Source organism: Xenia sp. Carnegie-2017, unplaced genomic scaffold (genome assembly GCF_021976095.1).
Source record: "Xenia sp. Carnegie-2017 unplaced genomic scaffold, XeniaSp_v1 HiC_scaffold_21, whole genome shotgun sequence".
Classification (NCBI taxonomy): domain Eukaryota; kingdom Metazoa; phylum Cnidaria; class Anthozoa; order Malacalcyonacea; family Xeniidae; genus Xenia; species Xenia sp. Carnegie-2017.
Window position 1 is genome coordinate 5,205,736 of NW_025813484.1, and position 27,401 is coordinate 5,233,136.

The following is a 27,401-nucleotide window of genomic DNA, read 5'->3' on the forward strand; positions in this document are numbered from 1 at the left end:
CAACGACAATATGCAGTTGAAGTTGTGAAACCGAAGTATGGAAAAGTAGATAAGTTCAGATGACTATATTTACTGTGATTTGCATTCGTATTCAAATTAAAAGCGCTTATGCAGATTATGAGCCTGATTTATGACTCATATCAATCAGCAGGTTTGACGCAAATCTTTGCTTTGTGCATGTTGTTATCTGTAATATTCAACCACCAAAAGGCCTTTGAATCAGACTTAAATAATATTGTGTTAAATATATATAACACAATGTGTTTAGAAACTTTTGTAAGTTAAATAACAAATTTTCTCAGATGGATGAATCAGAAGATAAATCATTTACGTCCTGTGAGGATTCTTTGACGTCTCCAATGAAAAATGACATGGTAGAACTTACCATAAAGATTCTTGGTCAGTTACACAAGGCTGGAGAAAATAAAGCCAAGAACTTAGATGCACTAAAGATACTATGTCAAATCACAGGAGATGTTTTGAAAGATGGTAGTCTGGAAGAGCAAAGTAATTAGATTTTGGTATTTAAGCACTTTTTGAACCTAGACAGAGATTTTGTGGCAGGGAAATCGTGCTAGTTTCAAAAACAACAAAACTTTTTCCTACAATAATATAGCTCAAAGAAATTTTATTTTCAAAACATGAACAAATGAGAATTGTTTTTGTTTTGAAATGCATACCTTAATGATCGGATGTTGATACATCTTTTATGAGACCATGATCTTAGCAAAAATTGGTTTATGACCTGTTTGACTGGCTGGTGTTGAAATTTCTTTGAAATTTGCCAATGAAGGAACAATTTTTTTCACTCGAGTCTTAATTGGGGAAGTCCAACATCACCAATGCTCACCCACACCAGTGGCAAATATAGGGTACCTCAAAATTGATTACTGCAGCGCAGTTTGGAATATATTTACATTTCTAAGGACCTAAGAGACAAGTTCACTGGTAAAATTATATTCTTTAGAAATTCAAAACCAATCATGCTTTTCTGAAAGTACTTTGAATTTAAAATTGAGCTGCAATAATTTATTTTGAGGTACCCTAGATCCGCCACTGACACACACCACACAACACTCTCGGGATACTCATGCTCCACACAAATTTCCCACTTGTCTTTGAACATTTTTCAAAATTTTTATATAGTACATCGCACATTTAAGGTAACTTTATCCTCCATGTAACATTTTACCCTTCTCTTTTATTCAAAGCGCACCATTTTGGTAAAACATTTTGGCTGCAAGATATAGAAACGCTTATGAAAAAATTTAAAGATTCAGTGGCCATTCAAGATGCATCTTGTCGATGTTTGACCATGCTTTTCCAAATTCATCCCTTTTTGTGCGAGTACGTTGGCTCAAAGAAAAGTGAAATACCTCTAGTGAGCGATATTTCTACAGCGTTATCTCGCCATTGTAACGAATCATCGCTAATGAAGAATGCTTGTGAGTTGCTTCATGTGATGCTGTGTAATGCTCCTTCACTAAAACAGGTAATGGCTGTGTTGAAGATCTGTATAATCGATTTTATTGTTGCTTTTTTCGTAAAATAACCCAAAACTGTCTTTGAGGAGTGAGATAAAAAAAAAAACAACAACGAGTGAGGACAACATAAGAGAAAAATGACTGAAAACAATGAAAGAGAACGAAAGAACAACGAGAGAGAACAGCAAGATGCAACTAGCACGCATCATATGAATTGACTCTTTCATGAATATCAATTGTTCATGTCGTGGAGATTAAATGCTTTTCAAAGTAGAATGCACTTGAATCTCCGCATGAATATATTCAGAAATTAATTAAAGTCGGGGTGGGGGACTTGGTGCATGTGTGTCCTTGCGGTGGCTACCTTTGTGGGGACGGTTGAATGCGGACACAGTAGTACAACGACTTTTATCATCTTCCCCTCAGCTAGTAAATTTAACTTCTTTCATTATGTCAATTCAGGAGTTTAACGACACGGATGTACACAAAAAAATTCTCCCAAACGTCTTTTCACAAGACGAGCTGGAGATCTTGAGCGTTTTGAGAGTTCTCATCGACATGTCGCGAGAGAATTTGCCCTTTAAGGAGAAACTGCTTCAAGAGGACGTGCTTTCATCCATGTCGCGTTTGTTTGTTTTGTTTCCACACAACTGCGAGGTGTTAAAAGAGGCTACTTCGCTTTTGGGAACATTAGCGCAGGATTATTCGTTGGTGGTCCATCAATGTATCGTAGAAAAAGTTCATTTGTCTTTATTGTTTATGCTAAAAGAAATGAAGGCGCGTGTTCCTCTTCTGAAAAAGATTATGATCACTATGGGTGAGTACACAATGGGATACGCTGTAGCATAGGGGGGAACCGGGGAAACTATGTTTAGGGAAATGTTATAGAACCAAATCCCCTGGATGTATAAATGCCGTGCGAAGGTGAGGCTGAATTTAACTGGAAGGCTACTTCCAGCCAAAATTAGTAGCCAGCAACCTAACTAGTCCCAATCTTTTCATGCCCGGGGATTTGTGCGCGGGATTTTACATGTTTGGGGGAAAATTTACGTGTTTGGGGGAAAATTTGGCTTGCTGCAAGTACAAGGTAGCTTTCCAGTTATATATTTAGTTCAGTGGGTGAAGCGCTGATGTGAGTCCATTAAGTTATTAGTAAACTGGGACCATAACTCGAATAGTTTTGTCCCGTGATTGGCTGAAGCCGACATACATCAAAGATTTCCTACCCCATGAAATTAAATATATTTTCTTGTGGTGTTTTGACTTTTTAGCGAATACCGTCGAAAAAATTTTTGCCGTTTTTTTTGGACAGTTTTCCTGCATTGTGTCATGCTTAGCTTTTATGTAGCAAGATATTTTCGAAGAGAGACATAATCGGCAAGAATCAAGGTTGATCCGACAAACTATTGTAATAATTTATAAAATACTAGTTTGTAATAGACGGAAAATGCTAAAAAATAGATAAGACGTTTCAATTCAATGAGTAAGGCAAGAACGCCATCTTAAAAGGTGGAAAAAAGCAAAATTCTCATTCAAAAAGAAGTTACTAGAAAGTTCAATCGATCCCTTTAAACATTTTGAAAACAAAACCTAGATTATCAACACTGCAACTGTATATCAACGTAGAAAAGCATATCGTCAATTTTGCCACCTTACAAGATGGCGGCTTGCCTCACTCTTACTGATCAGAGCGTTGTATAAGACACGTGTTGCTCTCTGCATATCGCGTTATAATCGTGATCATTGGGTACATATGGTCACGTGGGTATCTCGCCGCCATTTTTGTGCCAAAAGCGCAAATGATAACCATTTTTTAGACAAATTATAAAAAATGTTGACGATAATTTTATGTTGCGTTATAAGAGTGCCAATCAAAGCGATGAAAAAATAGAAATTTACATGCCTCCTTGTGGCAAAAACAATTTTGGACGATTGCGGACGAAACACGCAAAATTTCGTATTTTATTTTCTAAATATCTCGGCTTCTATTTATTTTTAAGTTTTCAGACTTTGTAAGAAATGTAAAAATTACTTTATCTATAATTTGAGCTCAAGTTGTGGAAAACAAAGACTTCCCCTTTAGTACTGCATACAAATGCTTTTCTACTATTGGCATGTATAAACAACTGAATTCCAAAGGTAGCGATCGCTGCCTATTCATTAATAAGAAAAAAACAGAAAATTTGATATCCCCCCATTTAATGCTCTGTATTGGCTGGCTTTTGGAACAAAAACGGCCGACTCTAAGGCAATTTTACTTCCGGTGTCCTTATTCTTTCGTATGTAGGACTTTTCTAATGAAAAAATTTTGGTAGAGTCTGGTATCTAGTAGACTGGGTTCTAGATCATCGATTCAGTAATATTTTAGTTGTGGGTTTTTTACGTAGGAACGTTTTGCAGCGCTGAGGGAATTTCGGAAATTTTGGTTAATTGTGAAGCGTTTGATATAGTGCTGGATTTGATAAAGACTCACGAAGAGAATATTGACTTTGAAAAGAAAGCGTTGACTCTGTTGCAAAGCTTAACTCGGTCGTCCGAGGATTTTTGCACGACGCTTTTGCCCGTGATAAAGAAAATAATGAAATCGACAAAGTCTGAGGAACTTTTACACCGTTGCTGTGAAATAGTTTACGATTTTGCGAGAAACGATCACGAGACGTCCGTGCAGCTGATCAAACACAGAGTGTCCAGAATCATTTTCAAAATCCTCAGAAATTCGAACGACGATGCGCTGCAAAATATCGCCGCTGACTGCATTTATATGTTGGCACTGGAACACGATTTGAAGAACATGATGTTGAGGAAAATGTGTGCTGTTGGAGATACAGATGCCGTGAACTTACTGCTCCAACTTTCTGCTGACGTCAACTACACCGAAGCTGACGAAAGCCCTCTGAGTTTGGCATGTAAGACCAACAACTTGGATTTGGTGAAGTTGCTGTTGGCGCACGGCGTGTCAGATTTGCACCATCCTCTCACGATATGCTTGGAGAACGACGATCGCCGCAGATTGGCCGGGCTTATTTTGAAATGCATGGGACATGATGAAGCTGCCGGAACCATATCTCTCACAGGTTGGTCGAAATAAATTATAAAATAAACGCAATAAAACGCGTGCGCTGATTGGTCTATAGCTGTGTTTGCACAAGCCTGCGCAAAACACATCTGAGCCATCTGAGCTCAACCACTCTCGAGCAGATGCAATCCTTGACCTTCGGTCTTGTGCTTTCACTGATCAACTCTCAAGTTCTCCCAAACGTCTCCTCGGTTTGAATAATCCTGTGAGAACGCAGTAAGCATCTTTTATTTCAAGTAATGCAGCTGTAGTAATTTCTGGCGATTAAATGGATAGTTGTGTAGACACAGGATATCTCCGTTACTTTTTAACATTTCGGACTTGATCATCTTTGCAGCTGCAATTGAGCAATGCCTACACCAGGGCTGAGTATAGAACACTAATTGGACAATCATTAGAGCCCAATCCCTTAGATGTTTAATTGCCATTTCAAGGCAAGGCAAGGACGCCGTTTTGAAAGGTGACAAAAAAGCAAAACTCAAGCCAAAAAAATAAGCTGAAAAAGTTTCGAAAACCAATCCCATCAACCATTTTAAAAATCAAATTTGGACTATCAACTTTGCAAGCGTGCTTTGCAACTCAGGAAAAGCAGATATTTTTACTGATTATTTTACTGCTATTATCGTACATTACATAGGTTTGAAACTTGGTAGGTTAAAGACGGAATGGCTAGAACCGTCGTTAATGGACGGCGACTCTTTTACATCGCATATTTCAACCACAAAATGGTTGAATTTGATTCGAAGATCTCGGCAACGCTCTTTTGACGTAACAGTGCCAGGCGGAAAGGACGAAAACACACCGCTGGACGTCGGTCCTGCGGACAGAAGTAGCCACGACGATATGACATCAGAGGGTGGGAGCCTAAGCTCGAGTATCATTCATGGCTCGTCGTGTGAATCTATTTTGACGAATATCGACGAGAATCGCTCATCGCCATCAATAAAGATCACCTCGGTGCACAAAACGCTGTCTCAAAGCGTGAGCGATTCTCGCCAGATGACCGTGGAGGAGTGCAATGGTTTTCTCATACCGGACAACAGATTGAATCACGACAAAGCATTTTTGGAGAGGAGTGTCATGACGTCGTCGGCTGGTCAGAGACGTTTTAGTGATATCAGCGGGACCTTGTTCGAAGACCAAGTTTCTCAGAAGTCAAACGTGTCGTTCGTCGCAGGTCAGAAAACAAATCAATCCATGTTTCGAGCAAAATCTGGCAGTATAACTTTCGGAAAAATGAAGGGAGCTTCCTCGACACCTATACGTAAAAATCCAGTGCGGTAAGTTGGTCTTTTACTAAGCTTGAAATGCAGGGATGGATTTTCCGGAGGGTGGGGGTATGGCAACATGTAGATCGTCTACACTTTCCCGGGGATCTTCATAACAATGGACAGGAGCAGCCATATTGGTGTACTTCTTTTCGGGGTATGGCAACATGTAGATCGTCTTCACTCATTTCCTGTGGATCTTCATAACAATGGACAGGGGCAGCCATATTGGTGTACCGAACAAAGAAACTTTGCTGAAATTCTTCTCATTGGTACGTCAACATGGCGGCAATGACGTCAGGGGGGAACGATCTATAACCACCGAAATCTAATCGAAACTAGAACACACGCACACTCTCCCTCCCCCTTTGGGTCGTAGCTAGAACGTTAATTGAGAGGATGTTTGTTCATACATACAGTTGTACATGGCTGATTTTTTTTTAAAAGTGATTTCACTTTCTAAAGAAGTCAGTCAGATACAACTGAATATATGGATAAACACCCCCCAAATTAGACTTCTAGCTTCGGTCCTGCTCACCCCCCCCCAAAAAAAACCCAGACAAATAGCCAATGTGGATCTATCTCTGACGAAATGTGTTCACTTCGTTCAATATTCATACACCCATCGTTTTTCATCTATTCAGTTGCCTAGATTTATCAAGAAATGAAATTATAAACGCGGATGTCCTTGCCGCGCGTTCAACCACGATCTCGCGTCACCTTTTTTCGGTGGAAAATCTCGATCTCAGCAAGAATAAGCTGGTCGAGTTGCCGAGTGGTTTGTACAACAACATGGAACGCTTGAAAAAGCTCGTTCTGAGTCACAATCAGCTGGCTTCCATTCCCAACGATATATTCTACTGCTGCCATCACCTTGAATGGCTCGACCTCTCGCACAACTTCATCGAGAAGGCCGAAAAACCTAAAAACCATTTCAAGACAAGTTTCATATCTCATTTGAACCTTTCTCACAATTCCATCAGAGAGTTTCCAACGTACGTCAGCGAGTGCTTTCCATTGCTGACTCATCTCGACTTGAGTTACAACTACATCAACTTCTTGCCCGAGTCGAAATACGACAGGAGTCCCGCGGGGAAATCCACGATTAACCTCGGCAGATTACAAACGCTCATTCTCTGCCATAATTCCATATCAAACATCCCAGAAAGCTTTCTGAAATACTTGACCAATTTAAACGCATTTTACGCGCGACATAACTTACTGAATCAACTTCCTGATAAAGTTGCCCCATTGTTAAGCAAGTTGGGAATCGTGAAGCTTAGCAGTAACAAATTAACGGAAAAGGCTCCGTTTTACATGACGAAGTTCGTTTTAACTCTTCCAAATGTTCACACGGTCGATATGAGCGAGAACGATTTGAAGTCCATAGCTGCGCCATCGATATGGTCAAGTCAACGGTTGAAGGATCTTAATGTTGCAAAGAACGATATTCGATTCGTTGATCTTACAGGAGGTGCAAGCAAATGGTCTTTTCTCACGCGTCTTGACTTGAGCGAGAATAATTTGAGGGAAATTCCGAGAGGTATAGGAGAAATGAAGTCATTAGGACAGCTCAATATTAGCGGAAATAATCGTATTTCTGCGCTACCGAATGAGCTGGGAAACCTTACAAATCTCTGGGAGTTTTTGTGTACCGATGTAAAATTGGACCTCAATCGATCGCTGCTTCGTGGAAGAACGTGCGACCTCGTCGGTCACCTTCGTGCAAGACTGAAGAAGTCGGTTCCTTACCCGCAAAGGAAGGTCGTTGTGTGCGGCCCGAAGAACTGCGGGAAAACAACTTTACTGCATCAACTTGCTTCGAGTAAAGTGATGAAGAAATCTTTCAAGAGAGAGACGAGACGATCTAAGCCGAGGAACGCGAACGAGGTTCTTCAAACTCAAAAGTGGATCGTGGATAACGTGAAAAGCGATTGTAAATGCTGCCCGCGAAAAAGTGTTTCGCTCAATTTACGCATTTGGGAGTTCTCCGGAAGCGACGCATGCGTGCATCGTTGTTTTTTGAACGACACCGATCTTAATATTGTTGTATTTAATGCGAGTCTTGGTCGAGATGGTTTGAACGCCATACGTCCATGGTTGGCTAATATCCATGATCAATCTCCAGCATCCATAGTTATTCTTGTTGGGACACATGTGGATAAGGTGAGGACGATTTTACTAGTTACTTACGGGCCGCTAAGACAAAACGTTTTCTCATTTAAATTATATTTTCGTTGATGTTATTGAACAGAACTCTTAAAACGACAGCGGACTTCCTGAAACATTTTTGTCGTATCTCCATTTTGAAGTTATTGAATTTTTTATACTTTACAATTCACACGAGCACTGACCTCATATTGCATGATGAGAAAATGGAATAATCTGGAATATTTGCTGGTATGTAGCTTTAACCGTGCAGCGTTCCCGTCCTTGCCAAGTGTCGATGGCATAAAATTCTGCATAAGTATTTTATCCTAAAGTTGTTAGAAAACCGAAGGATATTTGTTTATTAATTTCCAGCTCCAGCAACTTATGCAAAATCACGGCACTAGTTGTGTAAATCGGACATTACAAAAACTTCAATATCTTAATAATGAAACGTCAATAAAATTCTTTCGCTAGAATCGCTACATTATTATATTTTACAATGGCAATTCATATTATTATTTTAAGCTGGGCTTTAATGTTTATAAATAAGATTACGTTTCCCGCCTGGAGAATCTATCGCCACTGTCGTGAAAGGAGATATGAATAAACTGTCCTTGAAGGTACACTGTCATTTTAAGAGTTTTCTTCAATGAAAATACCATTTGAATAGCAAAATCATCATTTTACTGGTCCTTTAGAAACAACCACCTTAAGGAATTCTTCCTTTTTATTTAAAGATCCAAGAATCTCTTAAGAAATCGAGCTTGGAAGATCTATACAGTGAGATTCAGGTAATCCGTAAATCGCCTGGGACACCAGTTATTCACGGCGTGTTTTTCGTCAGCAGAAACAAGACGGCGAACGTGGATGAGCTGGCAAAGAGATTGTTGCTGCTGGCAATGGCGTTCAACGCGGGAGGCAATCAGATTAACCACGCGAATCGTATCAATCATCGCGTGCCGAAGAGTTTCATCACCTTGCAGAATATACTTGAGAAGAAGATGGAGGACGAATTGGCGAACTGTGGTGTTGTTCACGTTGGTTGGTTAAAAAAAATGGCTAAAAACAATAGACTTGAGATTGACGACAAAGAGTTGCGCGAAGCTGTTGCGTATTTGTGTCAGTCAGGTGAGTACATTATATGCTGGGATAGATTTAGGGGAGTGTTGCGGGAATGTGCACCCCCTCTCCCTAACCTTGGTTCCAATGGACGCAGGAGGGGTGCACATTTACCTGCGAATTGTTAATGTATCAAGCAATTAAACTTAGGAAGTTGTCAGCTAATTTCAGTGGAGTACATTTACAACAAAACCTTGCAAATCATGGTGTAAGAGCTCGTTTTCTAGTGATTCGTTTTCCACTGGTATGTTTTCCACTGGTTCGTTTTCCACTGGTTCGTTTTCCACTGGCTCGTTTTCCACTGGTTCGTTTTCCCGCGGGAAGTGAATAACATTTGTCTTGGGTGTAATGTCTCCAAAACTTGTTTGGTAGAATTTTTTTGGTACAATTTGTTTTGTAAGACCAATAATCGGTGCCTTGTCGTAGTGGGATGCGTCGTCGTTTGTCATTAAATAAAATTTCATTGTGAAATGTGGATTGTTACCTTTTGCCTTTAGGGTTTAATAAAAACCACACTTGAGTCTCCAACCCACGTTAAAGTCTGACATGAATGACAAACGACACCAACAAAAGACTACCAAAATTAAATCTTAACTCGACTGATCGATGGACATCTTATGAAACCTAGAACATAACCCACCACCCCCCTCCCCCTCCCGTACAAAATCATTTTGGATCCATCCTTGGATTTTTATTCAAAAATTGCTCGTCAGGAAGTCCTTTCATCCTAATGCACCATATTTACATGTAGTTTTTCTCGTTTTTTAGGAATCTTAGTGAATTACGCAAAGCCAGCTGCCAAATTGAACGAGCTAGTTTTTCTGCGCCCATCCAAACTGGCAGCTTTGATACAAAAGATAGTCTGTTTTATTGTTGATGCTAAGGATCCAACGGAACTCATTAACCGCGAGAAACTTTGCCAACTTGTAATGAAGGAAAATTTCTCCGAAACGCATCTCCTTCAGATATTACGGTAAGCCGTCATCGTATGTCTACATTTTGTAGTTGAACCTCGTGCATTGAACATGTGGTCCATAGTGTTCAACAGTTGAAGTATTTAACTCGTATCTTCAATTGATAGGCTCAGCTATTATATTCTTTGAGAAATAAAAGTTGTTTACTGTGTTCGCACGGGCTATGCAGACCGAGGAGGCCTTTGGGAGAACTCGAGAGCTGATCAGTGCAAACCCGACATTAAAGGTTGCGAGTTCTCGCAAACGTCTCCGAGGTTTGCATAAGACAGTACAAACACTAACAGTATCTTTACTTCTTTTTTAAAATAACAGTAATCTGTAACAGATAAATTTAAGACAAATGTTTGATTTGCAGAATGTTTAACATCTATAAATGATTGATTTGCAAATTCTCTTTAGTTGTATAAAATTGAATGAGCTTCGATCAGTTTTAACAGGCTGATGCAAACTCAGTTATAGATTAATCAGCGCACACGTTGTTTTTATTGTTTTTATTTTATGAACTTATATGAAACGCTATCAATCAATGAAGTTGAACTTTAAAATAAGAAATTTTGATTCGGATCCTTTTCCAGATTGCTTTGGAGCGTGAAATCTCGCAAAAAGCCATTGCACCATTTGTATATCTATAGTTGAAATAAAACAATTCTTCTGCTTTACATAGAAAAGAATACTGTATGTATAAGACAAAAGGAAAATTTACAAACATTTTTGCAAGCAGCCAAAAATAGGACTTTAAAGTTCATCTGAAAGAGACTTTTAAATAGATACCAGTTAACAAGTACCATGGAAATATTAAAAAGATTGTTGCAGTTAACTTTTGCTCTTGAAATCATGGTATATCGACCCCATTTTCCATAACTTTTTACTTTGCAAATGTAATTTACAGATCGTGATAGCAACGCGGCAAACTTTTGGTCTTTCTTCATTTTTAGGTTACTTGAAGACTTTGAAATAGCTTTGCCCGTGAGCAGGTTCAAGTTTTTATTGATATCGAATCTGGGTCGGACTTCGGCGATGCCTTTGGTAGATGTAGAAGCGATGCTCCGTCGTAGATACACAATGCCGTTCGCTCCCGTCGGTTTCTGGCGTCGTCTTGTCACGCATTTGCACGTGCATCGCAAGGAGATGATTTTGGGACAAACACCAGCACTTTGGAAAAACTCAGAGGTGAACTTATGTTTCTTTTTGGAAATGTTTTTGCCAACTTAACATGCTTCTGAATGCATCATTGAATTAAATATATAATTGGAAGGCTACCTTTATAAAATGATGGTAGCCTATTGATCATAAAGTCAAATCCCGCACTCTAGGTCATCGCCGCGCTAAATGAACTTTTTTGGGGGGCCGTGCGTGGAAACATTGGGACTAGTTGAATTGCGAGCTTCAAATTTTGGCGGGAGGTAGATTTCCAGTTATATTCAGTTCAGTGGAATGTATTTATTTTTTACAGGCTCCTTTGTTTAAATTCGCCCGAAATTTTTTCTTCTCATTTTGGACTGCCGAAATCCATTTCACAGTAACCATTGTGGAAAACGTACTCGATATTTTTGTTCCCATAAATCGCGATGGACAAGTTCTTTTGGCAAATCTTGTTTGCCATATTGACGCACTCCTCCAGGAATGGTACCCGAACTTGTGTAAGTATTAGAAAAAAATATATATAGTTAGTTACAAAAAAATATATTATGTAGTTACGAGTAAGGCAACCCACCATCTTGAAAGGTGGCAAAATCAGAGCCCTATATTTTTAGGCCTCTTTCAAACGTCGCATTTTGCATGTGTCCAATAAAATAGTTTGAATTAAGTGCATGCGAAATTTGACGTATGAAATAATTAAATTCGACCGCTTTAATTGAGGTTGACCTTGACTTTAAATTGGACCGGTTTGGTCGCATTATGCGACGAAAGTGCGACGTCGCTTCAAACGCTGAATTTTGCATGTGTCGAATACAATTTGGCTCTCGCGTCGTGTAATAATTGTATTCGACGCATGCAAAATTCGGCGTTTGAAACAGGCTTAAGATTTGGACTCTTATTGTTCTCTGCATTTCGAGGTATGCTTACGGTATTTGCTTAAAATGGTCAACTCATGGGTCACCTGGATATCTAGCTGCCATTTTTGTTCCAAAAGCCCAAATTACTACCATTTTTTTTACATATTAATGGGGAAATTATAATGATGATTTTATATTGCGTTGCCTGTGATGAAGAATAGAAATTTACGCGTTCCCTAGTGGCCAAAACATAAAAAGCGTGTAAATTTTATCCACTGCATTAAATAAATGCTTTTCTATAATCATGACGTCTATAAACAAGTGAATTCCAAAGGTAGCGATCGCTGTCTTCATGAATAAGAAAACAGAACAGAAAATTTGTCTTTCCCCATTTAATGCTCTATACTCGCTGGCTTTTGGAACAAAAATGGCTGACGCTTGGCAGTATAGAGCAATTGCACACTTACGTAATGCAAACCAGATCATTGATGTGGGCGAAGTTTCAGTCAAGATTGACATCGTGGTACACCGTTTGTAATCACACTCGTTCAACCAACTCCACTTTTGTTATAATTTCTGCTTTCGTTTTCTAGGTGGATCTGACAATGATTGGTACAACGTACAAGTCATAAAAAGAACAGCTCTATGTCCGTGCAAGGAGCACGAGTACCAATTGGAAGATTGTGTTACACCTTACATGAAGTGCGAATCTGGTGGCGAAGTACCGCTGGAATTGCTCGCTCCGGATCTATTGCAGTTGCACATAGATCAACGATATGTAATCGAAGAAAGCGAATTGAGGATCGAAGAAGAGAGTGCATCGCGGGTCGGCGAGGGTGGCTTCGGAAGTGTGTATCGTGCGAAGTATAGAAATAAGAATGTTGCAGTAAAGGTGCGATCATCTATTTAACAATTAAATTTCGAGCTCGATATTTCCAAGAGGGGATAGCTGATGACTGATGAAGGTGAAGCCAATGACCTAGAACCCAATCTACTAGATATCTGACTCCGCCGAAATTGTATGGTTACGAGTGAGGCAAGCCGCCATCTTGAAAGGTGGAAAACTGACGATATTTACGACTAATATCTGCTTTTCCTGAGTTTATGTGCAGTTGCAAAGTTGATAGTCTAGGTTTGATTCTTCAAATGTTTGATAGGAGGGGTTTTTTAAACTTTGTTTCATTTTACTTTTCATTTTGAGTTTTGCTTTTTGCCACCTTTCAAGATGGCGTCTTTGCCTCACTTTGACACGGAAGTTGACTGTGGTTAGGTGGTAGTTGGACATCTAGGAGATTGGGTTTGAAATCATTGGGTGAAGCTCAAATCAACTATCTCATCGTGGAAATCGAGATAGAGTAATAACTGGAATAAACTTTTCGTATTCATAAAGAAAAGGTTGCCAGTATAGTTTTCCGTCATTCGCTGTTTCATGCATTTGTTGTTGAACTTGTTGTTGACATAGTTGATGTTGAAAAACGCAAGGCGGTCGGCAGCCATGTTTTCGCGTGCTCTCGCGTGTTCTCCGTGTTCTCGCTACTCGCTTTCCAATGAAAACAATCAAATTAAAGCATTTGCAATAGAATACCAGTATGATTCTACCAACACATCCTATATCATCTTTCTGTCTTTCCATGCTCGATTTGGAAAACCTTTCCACTTTAGATATTTCGTAAGCAGATGGAGTGCGATCCTCGTTTTCATTTCGAACAGGAAATTAGGTTCCTAACGAAGTTACGTCATCCGAGTGTGATCGAATTGGTTGGTTTCTGTTTCAAGTCACGCTACATCGTCGCACTTGAGCTTGCTCCCCTGGGCTCGTTGAATCTCCTGTTTCGCAACAAAAAACCGCTGAGTCGTGGTATTCAACATTTGATTGCAATGCAGGTTTGAAGTTTTCCTTCATCCCTCCGAAATAACTGTCTGTCACTGATGATTGGGATATTTCGATTTTCTATTAGACGAATGTGTAATGTTTTTAAAAATTGTGTTTTCCCAATACGGAGAGCTTATTTTGTAGTTTTACTTGCAAGTTTCCAAGGAATCAATCGTATCTACAGGGGCGTGGGAACCTGGGGGTGTGCCCTTCCCAATAATAAAAGTACCCCCCCCCCCATGATGTACTATTCAAAGTACTTTGGTAGTTTTAGGTAAAATACTTGCTATGTTATTTGGTGATGTTACATTTATTGATACAGTTTGGCATGCATGTACATATTACAGTTGTAAAAGCCGTGGCTTATTTATGATATTTACTGTGTATAATTGATGACGGCGATAGATTTTATTCAAACACGCTAACATCGTCAACATAAGCTGGCTTCCACGAGGGGTGTATAAAATAGAAATTCACAGCACAAAGATAAAATGCATAAAAGCTATTTACAACAACACTAAAATACAAAATGCGCAATCACTTAATTACTAAGTAGTTAAATACTTAAAGACTAAATAGTTAGATACTTAACCATTTAATTACTAAATAGTTAAATACTTAATTACTAAGTACTAAATGCCTAATACTTTTGAAATACAATAGCACTTAAATACATATCAAAAATACAACTTAAGCTCATACTTTTGATGTCGTGTTGTGGTCTCACCCACCCCCTCTGATGTCGGGTTGTGGTCTCACCCACCCCTTCTGATGCCGGGTTGTGCTCTCACTCCCCCGTCTGATGCCGGGCTGTGCTCTCACTCCCTCTGATCCTGATGCCGGATTGTGCTCTCACCCCCTGCTCGGATGCCAGGTTGTGCTCTTCCCTACTCCCTCTGATGCTGGGTTGTGCTCTTCCCCTGATGCTGGGTTGTTCTCTTCCCTACTCCCTCTGATGCTGGGTTGTGCTCTCACCACACCCACACCACCACACCCAGGACTACCTTTTTTCCACGCTACTGACCTATTATTACTACCGTCATCTTTGTATTGAAACGAAAAACTTTAATACAATACTACAAATGGACGCATATAATACAAGTTTATTAATACGAGAATACAAATGGACGCATGCGCATTACATGGAAATGAAACTGGTGCGATCGTTAACTTTTCCACCTCCTCCATTTTAAGTTCTTATTGTAGGTTTGCGATGGATTGAGATATCTTCATCAACATCAAATTGTTTACCGCGATCTTAAGCCTCACAACATCTTGATCTTTTCTTTGGCTGCGGGCTCTCTCATCAACGCCAAGATCTGTGACTTCGGAAGCAGTCGATATGCCACGCCGTGTGGATTCATATCCTCCGAAGGAACGCCTGGTTACCGAGCCCCAGAGGTCTGAAATTTAAGAGATTTTATTTTAATATTTATTTAATGGTGTTGGCGTTTTCACTGTTTAAGGGCCAGTATAACGAAAAATTGGCTTGTGAAATTTTAGTGTCTTTGAAAAAAAAGTCGTAAAATGGCAGTGAACTTTCCAAAACAGTTTATTCATATCGCTTTGCATTCTCAAGATACTGAAGTTTCGCGATTTCCGATTTATGGTGGAAGTAACGAATCGCTGCAAGTTTATAACTATCCTTGCCAGCTTTTGAATAAATCACCCATTCGGAATTTTATACCATTAAGATTCTACAACGATAGGAACTCTGCCCGTTTGTATAACATATAAGCAAATTTTCTTAATAATTCAAGCTCTTGCCGTTGTAAAGCGTCGATGGCATAAAAATTTTCCAGTAAATAATGGAATCGTGTGAAATCATTATGCCGCGATCTTATTTCTTTTGCTAATGGTTTTGCCTGAAGTTTCTAAAAAGAAAATATTTTCAGATTTGTGTTCTACTTTACCTGTAAGTTCAGAATGAAATTGGGTGAATCGTCGTACTAAGCCGCCTGTTTTTGTTGTCATCAAGGGTGCAACTCCTTCGGGCTGAGGGAACATGTCCCGTCCCCTCTCCCCTCACAATAAAAACTTTTGCAACAATCATAAGGAAATCTACTAGTGTACTCTGAGATTCTAGTCCATCACCAGGCCACCTCCTCCCCCCCCACACACACTTTTCAAAGCAAATATGAGTCCTTGGTTGTCATGTCGTCTGAAATTTAGGCGTGCTTTTTTTTCTAACATTCAGGTAGCACGTGGTGACGTCGTGTACAACGAGAAAGCAGATATATTCTCGTTAGGAATGCTACTGTACGAGCTCTCCACGGAGGGCAGATAGCCGTTCAGTGACCTAAAATTTCGTAGTGAATTCGACGAGGCCGTCATCACCGGCCGAGCTATCGAACCTTTGACGTTGGTAGGCGCGCCTCCATGGCCCGATATGCAAAATCTACTGGATGAAATTCTTGTGTCGGAGCCAGATGAGCGACCTACTGCTGAACAGGTCAGAATTTAAGGCTGTTCCTCCTATACTCGTCCGAGTCGTATACGTGTGATTTCGGTTGTGTATACGGAGCTCTGTCGAATGGGCTTGCGTTATATGAAGCTTTGTCAATTGGGCTTGCGTTATATGAAGCTTTGTACAGTGGCTTGCGTTATATGAAGCTCTGTCCAATGGGCTTGCGTTATATGAAGCTTTGTACAATGCCTTGCGTTATATGAAGCTCTGTCTAATGGGCTTGCGTTATATGAAGCTCTGTCCAATGGGCTTGCGTTATATGAAGCTTTGTCTAATGGGCTTGCGTTATGTGAAGCTCTGTCCAATGGGCTTGCGTTATATGAAGCTTTGTACAGTGGCGTTATATGAAGCTCTGTCCAATGGGCTTGCGTTATATGAAGCTTTGTACAATGCCTTGCGTTATATGAAGCTCTGTCCAATTGGCTTGCGTTATATGAAGCTCTGTCCAATGGGCTCGCGTTATATGAAGCTTTGTACAGTGGCTTGCGTTATATGAAGCTCTGTCTAATGGGCTTGCGTTATATGAAGCTCTGTCCAATGGGCTTGCGTTATATGAAGCTTTGTCTAATGGGCTTGCGTTATGTGAAGCTCTGTCCAATGGGCTTGCGTTATATGAAGCTTTGTACAGTGGCTTGAGTTATATGAAGCTCTGTCCAATGGACTTTCGTTATATGAAGCTTTGTACAATGGCTTGCATTATATGAAGCTCTGTCCAATGGCATGCATTATATGAAGCTCTGTCCAATGGCTTGCATCATATGAAGCTCTGTCCAATGGCTTGCATTATATGAAGCTCTGTCCAATGGCTTGCATTATATGAAGCTCTGTCGAGGACCATTTGAGGACCAAGTTTCAGAACGCAACTTTTTGTGACTGGAACCGAGGACGAATTTTCTGTTGGGGGTGCATGGCAGAGGGTTCACTCCTCTGAGTAAAATTTTATCTTCCACGTTTTTTAGCAAAAAAAAAATGAGCAGTTCATTTAAACTCAATTTTTCTGGGCTATATTTCAACTTTCCTCACAACCTTCAATGGCTGCACTACCAGACCGCCACTAAAATTTAGACCCTTGCTTTGTCTTACGTCACTTCCATACCAGCTCACCCCCGTAAAATTTTTAGCACCACCCCTTAAATGTGAAATCCGTCCTTGACTTTTTATGTCGTAATTGCATTTGCCTTCGTAGATTTACCAAAGACTGTGCAACCCGGAGTTCATCGCACTAAAACAAGACATACCCGTGTGTAAGGGTCAGGCGGTAGAATGCATGGCCACACGATACTTCGATGATGGCAATGGAACGAATATGGAAGTGTGGATTGGCCGCGGGGCATCTGATTGGACAGATAAGATAGACGACCAGGCACAAAGTACTTACACGTCCCAGTTGACGCGCGTTGATTTAAGTTCAAAGAAGGTAAACGATAGTCAATAAACCGGGGGATCTGAACTGAAAATATTTTCACGAGTTTTTTTTTCTGGGGGGTGCAGTAAATATTTTCCCCAATTCACCAGACTTTTTGCCTTGATACGTCAGAATCTCTTTGAGAATTTCTTTCACCCTTATTTTTCGCACGAACGACGTTGAAAATTTGCCCAACTTTTCAATCTTCAAATATTCTTGGGAGGGTGCCCCCTCGCCTGCCCCCCTGCCCCCGCCGTCGCCCATCCCGTACGCCTAAGACGCCAGTGGACATTGACAGTTCTTTTGTAGGGCTGTGAAGGTACAGTACTACAAGATGGTTGAATAACATGTATTTCAGTCGTCAGAGAAAATCTTATTGTTGTTGGAACACAAACTGGTCACGTGTGGGTTTACGATGTAACCAAGGCAACGTTTGTTCACGCAATGACTCGTTTACCAGATTCCGTAGTTTCGATGATTTATGTGGAGAGTTTGCAACGCGTGTTTGTCGGTGTTGCGAATGGCCAGTTGGCCATGTACGAGTTGATGGACTTGTATAAACCTCCCATGGCGACTAAGATTCTCGACATTGCCGGATCAATGTGTTGTCGTGATGTTCCGCTCATGTGTTTTGCTCTTTCGAGAAATGGCAAAGACTTGCTCTGTGGTGTTGGCCACAACGTCATCGTGCTGCAACTTGAACGCGATGAGATATCTCCGAAACATCAATGGAGCGTATCACCGGAAAACGAACCACACAAAGGCCTAGTATCGAATATATTGATGGATAAACACGGCGTGTGGACTTCGACGAAAGCCAGCTCGCGCATTTGTTTGTGGAACAAAAGGTCGCATAAACTCGATGGGGTGATCAATTGCGACAGTCTGGCGATTTCCGACGATTTTGAAGACTGGGGCCGAGGAATGCGCGTCGTGAGCATGTTAATGCACAATACGATTTTATGGGTCGGAACAGGCGGAGGCCATATACTACTCTTTGATACTAAAACCACCTCGCTGCTTATGTCGATGAGCCGTCATAAAACCGCCGTTCGCTGCTTGATCACATCGGAGATCCTCCAATCAGATGGCAAACAAATATCGGTCGTGCTATCTGGTGGACTGGGCTTCGTTCCGCGCTGGTCTTCCTCGCATGAGACCTCGTCACGTGACTTCGGCTACGTGCTTATTTGGGAGTCCGGTATTCAAAAAGAAGCCGAGCATTTGCACGAGTACAAGAAGCGCAGGCAAGAATGGCAAAGTCACAATGTGCTTTAGTTCAGTAATAAAGTAAATGGTTTGAACCCGGGAGTATCGTTACATGTTTGTAAATGTAGATCGTCCAGGTTGGTATAGTCCTGAGAAGGACTGTGTTTGTTGTTGTTGACTCTGAAGATGACTACCGCTAAGGTTGTCGAAACGTCAGTCAACAACAACAAAAACAGTCCTTCTCAGGACTATACCAACCTGGACGATCTACATTTACAAACATGTGCTTTAGTTCAATTAATCATTTAGTCGATTTATATTATCCTGTGTGTGGGGTGTCTCAAAAATCGACGATTCAACTTCAACATGCCGTTACGTCAAAACTGATCGTAGTTTTGAAATTATTACGAAAGACCAGGGTTCTTGCTATGAAATTTCATGAACTTGCCCCCTAGCATTGAGAAGGAAAATGAGCAATTGCAAGCTGATTGAGAAATTCTGGTCAAAATTGCATTCTTTCATGCAGATACTGTTTTTGCGGATTCCGTGATGACGTAAAATTGAAGGTGGTTTTTGAGACGGGCAGTTTCTCAACAACGCTGGACGAATTCGGTGAACGTTTTTGTTCTCGGAAATTTTAAGTAATTGGGTGTAACCACGTTTTTAGAATAATGATCAAGTTAAGTGTTTGTATACATGTTTGTGGATGTAGGTCGTCCCTGTTGGTGTAGATGTTGACTGACGTTCCGACAAACCTTAGCGGTAGTCATCTTCAGAGTCAAGCCTCGTGTAGGTGTAATGGCGGATTACTTTTTTGACACCCTTAAAAATCCACTGACCTTAACAAGTTCTATCAATACATGCATGTAATAAATGAATAAGACTGCACTAGATTACCTTGCTGTCTATCTAGTAATTGCCAGTTGCTTAACTGTGGGGATGTTTAGAGGGGGAAGTATTAAGGGTACCGGACAAGAATTACCATAAAGATTTTATTTAATAAATAAAACGCATTTATGAGAAATCAATATTAATACTATCGATAGTATTATGGTACAACTTTGCATTTTAGTGTATGTCAATGAAATCGATTCATTTGTTGAAAAATGTCACTTAAGCTGAGAGTCTTACGAAAAGTTTCAGGTTAGCTGAGACTGACTTAATTTATTTTTCGTAAATTTTGTAAAATTTCCATGCTTTTTCATAAAGGACCCGTGAAATCAAATTTGTTTTTTTGACATCTCATTCATGCTTTCACAAGCCATTCAAAATGGAGTTTCTACTGGTCTACCCATTCTACCAATTGGCTACTTTTTTGCGATTTTCTAATTAAATATATATTGTGAAATTGCTTTGTTTAAATAATAACATGGAATACTAATGCAAAGCTAACCGTTTTACTAAGTTAAACCGTTTTAAAACTGTTCTTTTAGAACAATTGCGTCCGTGTACTGGTTTCAAACACTTCTTTTAAGAACTATTAAGTACAGGGGCGGATCTAGGCCATGGCGAAAGTGGCTTGAGTCACGGTCAGAATTTTTCCACTTAAGTTTTTCCAGGGTTGACTTTTCATGATTAAAAATTTAGCTCAAATACAGCAAAATTCGATCAAAAGCAAAAATTGAATGAATTTTGTAATTTTTTGTCAAAAATTTGTGTTAACAGAACAAAAACGTCAAATTAAACGTCTTGTTAAAATAGTATTATCATCCAGTTAAACTCTGAACTGTAAAATCACCGAAAGCGTCTCGAATCTTGCCGAATACGCCATGAATATGCTCGGAATATGTGGACAACCCAGTCTCTTCCTTAAATTAACTCTATACGCTAATTGTGAAAATACCCTCAAATTGACTCTATAAGTCAATTTAAAACGTCCATTCAAACAACAGGTCTGGTGACTTGCCTGCCTGGTCGCAACCACGTAACCCATCATTTACCGCAATTTACTATCCCGCGAAGTTTTGGATATCCTCAATCGTTTATTGTAAAGTGTATGCTCTTCTGATTGAATTTTTTTTAAAATTCAATTTAAACTTTAATATTAAGTTGCGTGGTTCGCATTATTGCTGAAATGGAAGAAAACAATGGTAGTAGCATCAATATATATGTATGTATTATTGTATTGACTTTCAGGCTTTTGAGAATCAGCTACTGCTGAATCATACAATTTCTAAGTGTCAGCTGATTATAAAAATAAGCAGTTTTTTGTACACCCTATATATACCCATTGCTTTCATTCAAATATGCATGAATCTAATTTTTTAAGTAAAGAACTGATATTTAAGAATTATGTTAAAACTAAAGGAAATTGAAATGATGACCTGTTGTTGTAGTTAAGAAATTAAAAGCAATTACTTTGTTCAACAACTCAACAAGAAAACATATAAATTAGTACAATGCAGGAAATACTGTTTATTAGGTAAGACTCAACGACACACATATAATTAATGCTCTTGTGCTATTCTGCCCCCTCATCGTTATAATATCATCTAGCAAAAGTTTATCACATATCAAACGTCTATAGAGCGTACACTGTGTATTAAAACTGTGTTTTCAATTGTTGCTTTTATTGTGTTTAAATTATGTTTTCAATTGTATGCGTGTTGCTGAAACTGGGTATTAAAAATACACAGTTTTCTTGCACTTTAAGGTTACGTAAATAATGTGATTAGTTTCATGTTTGTAGATGTAGATCGTCCAGGTCAGTAGAGTTATGAGAAGGACTGTTTTGTTGTTGTTGACTGACGTTTCGACAACCTTAGAGGTAGTCATCTTCAGTCCTTCTAAGGTTGACTCTGAAGATGACGACTGCTAAGGTCCTCAGGACTCTACTGACCTAGACGATCTACATCTACAAACATGTAACGATACTCCCAGGTTCAAACCATTTACTTTATTACGATGATTAGTTTCCGTGGTAAAGGAATCACACGACTTGTTACTGCTTGTCTTGTATCTTCACGTCTGTAGTATTACTTTTGTATTACTCGTGTATAAATGAAATTATTTTTTCCTATGAAATACATCCAATTGCCTGAAAGGTTTGTACAGTAATTTTCTGGAAAAAATAATTTTTACCTAATTGGTGGTGCACTTCTATGTTATAGAGGACTAGAATTTTTTTAGACAACTTCTCGAAAGAAAATATGTAGTAATTGCTCTACTGCCGTGGGCAATGCATGTAGCGATGTTCCAACTGTGGACAGCTCATTCCAAAGAAGCCCTCTTCCGTCTCAATACCACAATATTCGACCACGACAAAACAGAAAATGCTGCTGATGAAAAGGGTTAGATTTGTGTTCTTTAATGTATCTTAGGGTATTGGAGCAGATGTTAAAATATCAATGTATAATTTGATTGGTTTCGGAATTGGACTTTTTTTGTAGGCTCAGACTCTTCATGAGAACCACGGTTATCATGTGGTGGTAATGTATTATCACCCATCAACCACTGGAGGTCCAACCGTCTGGGATTATGCTGCAACTCCTGGCTTGGCGACAGATTGTATTAGCAGCAGTGGTGTAATTGGAAAATCAGCCAGAAACTTGTTTCAAACCGGGATGAAGAAGTTATGGCAAGATAGAAATGAAGATAGTCAATCTACAGATCTTTCATCTACAAATACTATCCCTGCCTCTACCTCCCCTTCCGTGTCGTTTTCTGTTCCCCTTCTATTTCAGCATCTTCATCTGTAACTCTTTGTAGCTCTGTTACAACCTCTCTTTCAGTTAGTAGCGCTGTTTCATCATTCATTCCTATACGCAAAGATCTTCATTTTAATACGATTTCCGCGACTTTCGAATCTTCCTTCCTCTCTGCTGCTACAAATACCAATACAAATGTCGTCACTGATTCTTTTAGCACTAATCCCACTCTGGCCTCTTCCAGTGGATGTACCTCGATCGGCAATTCTTCATCTGTTTCAACCTCTTCTTCATCTTCTTCAAGCTCCTTTGTCGCTACAACATCTGTGTCTACCATATCTAACACGACTGCTCCATCTGTCCCTACAGCAACTTTTAGCACAGGTCAGGAATAGTGTGCATAGGTGTTAGCATTGGAATGGTTGATTTTTTAGGTTCTTAGAAGTTTTTAGGTTGTCGCAAAACAAGTTCGATCTTTTGTTGATTAATTTTGTCATCAACATGGAACAAATTTCACAACAATAAGCATGTCCAAACACACATGACTACTTTCAGCTTTAAAATGTTAAAACTTGATTTCGTTCTTTGGCAGCTACGTACATGCCGATAATGCGTAGCAATATTTCTTCTGAAGAATGTTATATGCAGTGCGGTGTTTGAAATTAATTTCAAACACAGCACTGCATATAACATTCTTCATATGACATTCCTTTCACGAGAAAACATGAGCCCAACAAAATTGACCTGCTCTCCACTGTGTGACTTCATAGCTCAGTTGGTCAGAGCACTGCACCGGCACCGCAGAGGCCATGGGTTCGAATCCGTTGAGTCACCTGAATTATTCAGGTTCATGAGACAATTGCTTAAATTGTCCAGCAAAGTGCGAAGATCATATCTTCATTTAATATTTCTTCTGTCATAAATAGTGATCAACGAAGCAAATGGCTATGTCTTGAATTTAAATTGTTTCATGTACACTTAGGAACTGTTGTAGCAAATTCTTCTCAAAGACTCGTCGTTTGGGTTTTTATGCAAAGAAATGCCTGTACTTCTATCTGACTTATTTTACTGCAATCTTGCATGACACAGCGTGTTGAAGGAATGTTAAAAAAAATTGAGTTAAACAACCTTTTAAATCTCTATTTGTATATAGTGTTATATTGTAAACAGCCGCGAGTTAAGACTATGACGTCACAAGCACCTTCCTACATGACAATTCAAATATGGCGCCTTTTAATGGCGGCTTTTAAAGTTCAAGTTTTATCGCTACGTAACTCGAACAGAATTAAATATATTGCGTTAAAATTTCGCCAGAAGGCATTTTTTTACATACACTATTAACCTATGAAAAAAAACGAGAGGCAAAATTTTCGTCATAGTACCACTTTAAGAAATGACAAGAAAGCAATTCAATAACTTGTTATACTTGTGCCATTTCATCGCCCACATTAGTAAGATCTATTGTAAATGGTGTAGATTTTTTTGTCTTGCGTCGTCTGGGAGGTAGGGCCTTATGAAAGATTTGATGGTATTTTGTCTCGGTAACCTTTAATTTTTTTTCACAGGACTCAATCGAAGGGGCAAACCATTTTCTGTGGGAAAGTTTTCTTCAAGAAACTGTTTCAAGCTTTCAGCTTTTTGCACTGCTTCTTGTAGAGTGGTCTCGTTGTCAATCAGGAAGGTCATACTGTGTATTTGGCCCAGTTGTTCTTGCAAGATCTTTCTGAGCCTTTTGGAACTTTTGTTTGAAGTAGTTTCAAACTTAACTGTTTCTTCGTGGGATATGTCGTGGATATATTTTTTGTTATCAGAAGACAACTATTCTTGCAAAACAACGTCTCTTTTGATGGTGCTCCATGATGACGCATTGGCTTCCTCTAGTTCTTCTGGCGTAGTATCTTGTGGCAATCCAAGAGGTTCATTGTCAAGAGTAATGAACACGCTATTTCGGTAGTCTTCTGGAAGACTACCGAAATCCCACTCGTCATAGAAAGAAAAAACTGCGAAAAAATGTTTGCAAGGGAAATGGGTAGTGTGCCATATGTTGCAGGTACAACTTGGTTCTCGGAAGTCTATGAAATGTTTCTTTCCAACATTGCTCTCGCTCTTGACATTGAACGTGCCCTTCTTTAATTTAACCGGAGTTATGTCGCCCTGTTTGTAAATGGCTGAAGCGTATCGATTTTTAAGACAACATTTCAAAAAGTGCGGAGGTCTGTTGTGCAAGTATTTTGGTATTGATGGGTTGTACTTGCAGTAGGCGCTGCTCAGTCGCAGGTTTGCATCCAAATAGTGCTGAAGAACATCGGGAATGAAAGATTCAACCAACATCACCGCAATACCATACACAGATTTGTCAATACTTTGGGGTAAGTATTCGTATTTAAAGACTCTGTTTTGAGCCTCAACGCCATTGTTAGTATTAACAATGTTGGTGACTTGCTGTTTTCTCAAAGCGTGTGCCCATCTGACAGCGCAAGAAAACCGCGTACGGTCAGGTACGATGCGGTTGAGTTGATTACCTGTAACTGAAAAATGTTTATTGCCCCTTGTTTTTGAGTAGTTGTCAGCTTTCACAAACGAGATAGAATCAATTACATAAATTCAAAAACCTCTTTCACTTTTCAAGTATATTAACGCGTGAAATCAATTTATCAAGGTTTACGTATTACGGCCTTTGAAAGTTAACTGTTCAACAATTACAAAAACCTTTTCAAGCCAACAATTTGAAGAATTAAATTATAAAACATACTTCAAAAAACATGATCTTGTAAACTTAGCTATATTAGCTTTATAATGACTTTGAAATAAAGTCAAAATATTGCTTTTAGATTTTGTTTCTTGCTATTATAACTGAAATTTTGAGTTTACATGATAATGTTTTTCGGAATATGTTACCAATTGTTTGCAGTATGGTACAACAATTGAAAACAAACTACGAGACCTGAAACTGTTCAAGAAGTTCTTCTATTTGCTCCACCTTTCCATCAATGTATCCTGTGCAGTAATTTTCCAGAATTTGCAGTTGCGAGTTTTTCTCTAAGGAAGTTTACTTGTTTATTTGAGCATTCTGCAGATTCACGCTGAAGAATTGTCTGCGCCATATACTGAGTATGAAACACGAAATTTGTTCCTTAATATATTTTAGTCTGTTGAAATGTGTAATAATGAGTCAGAGCAAACACTCGAACGCTTATACGTCTTTATATGAATTTCATTCCACGAGCCAGTAATGTGCCCACTATTTTTTTCACTTTTGATGCGAGGTTTTTATATTTTTTCTTAGCTAGGTGGAGTTAAGGCGAGACCTATAAAGCACTTGAAAAGCGAAAGTACCTATACGTAAGAATGAAAAGTGCGCGAATATTCAGCATAATGAGTTATAGGAATTGAGGATAGGCCATTTCCAATGATCTAAGTAGTAGCTTCTAGATGTAATCTCATACGTAAATTTAACGTCACAATGCGCGTTTGAAGCAACATTTGTTATAAAAATGACGACAGGTTTTGTGTCAGGGATGCCAATTTTGTGCTTGATTACTATACCATAAGTAAAATGTGTAAAATTTATTTTATTAGGAGAAATAGTTTGGTATGCAAGATTTGCAAGATAGATGATGGTGAAGACTGGTTGGGATGTGATTCATGTGGGCAGTACTTTCATGCAAGTTGTCTGAATGTTGACTTTGGATAAACTCTGACAGAGTACTTTGCTTGCCCATAATCAGACATGACAATCGTATAATAATACAAAACATAAATTGTAAGATTTAAAAGTGCCGAATAAAAAAGACTTACCGATTAGAATACTTTTGAGCATCATCAATATCTTTTAGAACATATTGCAAGCAAGCTCAATAACAAAGAATAATATACTTCACAATGCGCGTTTGCAGTAACATTCGTTATAAAAAGAGCGCATATTTTGTAAAAGCCAAATGAACATATAATACAATGTGGGCGCTGTGCTGTATACTTTGTGTTGATTTGTGTTATGAAATTTTATACAAGAAACATATTGTACTTATAGCGATTATTATGTCAAGGCCTTTGCCGCTGACCAGGAAGTTAATAGGCGCGTCCCCGATCATCACCCGGTTTATAGCATTCCCCTAAGTTTTTTGGTTTTTTCATTTCGGCAACTGGCAAAGGAGACACTCATGTCACCAGGCCTATTGTTTGAATCGACGTTTCAAATTGACTTATAGAGTCAATTTGAGGGTATTTTCAATTGAGTTCTATAATAACTGGAGCGGCTATCTCAAGCGCGGCCTTAGATATCTGATGACGCCAAAAAATGGCGGATTTCGTCCTTTGCCGCTGAGGTTTACCGAAATTGACCGCTTTTCCGAAAATTTCACAATTTCCCACTCCCTCCTGAGGAAAGAGTGAGGAAAATGTATGTGCGTATTTGGGATTCGGCAAGCAATTTTTTGATGAAAATCAAGGTAAAAACCTTAAATTCATAACAGCGAGTCCACTGTGGTTGTCAGTTATCTGCTCCTACGAGGATGCATTTATAACTATCGATGAAAGACCTATATGTCGGCTACACATGTTTGAATGCAGATGTGCGTCGTTTTCTTACCAGCGTCAAACTTGTTTGATCGATTAAACTCTTTAGTCTATACAAAAAAGTACAGGGTGACCCAAAAAGATTCGTACCCATGAAAATTTCAAGTATGGCTTTAATAAAAAGCTATTTATTTCAAATTACAACCACACATTACG

General features: G+C 39.2%; 2 protein-coding genes and 1 long non-coding RNA gene across 3 annotated transcripts in view; 2 read left to right on the forward strand and 1 right to left on the reverse strand.

Annotated features, from left to right (window-relative positions):
* Window positions 1–27,401, reverse strand: part of LOC124444168 (MMS19 nucleotide excision repair protein homolog) — an 88,648-nt gene that overhangs the window by 47,388 nt on the left and 13,859 nt on the right. The gene's annotated exons all lie outside the window — the stretch shown is intronic.
* LOC124444167 (leucine-rich repeat serine/threonine-protein kinase 2-like) lies at window positions 47–19,125 on the forward strand. The gene is made up of 17 exons (XM_046994746.1): window positions 47–151; window positions 303–507; window positions 1,212–1,492; window positions 1,947–2,301; window positions 3,872–4,558; window positions 5,198–5,840; window positions 6,473–7,994; window positions 8,717–9,107; window positions 9,867–10,071; window positions 11,008–11,242; window positions 11,526–11,712; window positions 12,663–12,961; window positions 13,732–13,953; window positions 15,149–15,343; window positions 16,140–16,394; window positions 17,596–17,826; window positions 18,124–19,125. Exons 1-15 carry the CDS (start codon window positions 131–133, stop codon window positions 16,227–16,229), a joined length of 5,538 nt encoding a protein of 1,845 aa, XP_046850702.1. The 5' UTR covers window positions 47–130; the 3' UTR covers window positions 16,230–16,394; window positions 17,596–17,826; window positions 18,124–19,125.
* LOC124444184 lies at window positions 24,852–26,477 on the forward strand. The gene is made up of 2 exons (XR_006947873.1): window positions 24,852–25,039; window positions 26,250–26,477. It is a non-coding gene; the product is annotated as an uncharacterized LOC124444184 (long non-coding RNA).

What these genes read in the sequence shown, in the direction of transcription:
- LOC124444167 (XM_046994746.1), top strand. Translation starts at nt 131, where the DNA reads ATGACTCATATCAATCAGCAG. An exon ending in TGCGTATTTGTGTCAGTCAG is followed by an intron (nt 9,108 to 9,866) that starts GTGAGTACATTA and finishes CTCGTTTTTTAG; the next exon opens with GAATCTTAGTGAATTACGCA. An exon ending in CACTTTGGAAAAACTCAGAG is followed by an intron (nt 11,243 to 11,525) that starts GTGAACTTATGT and finishes TATTTTTTACAG; the next exon opens with GCTCCTTTGTTTAAATTCGC.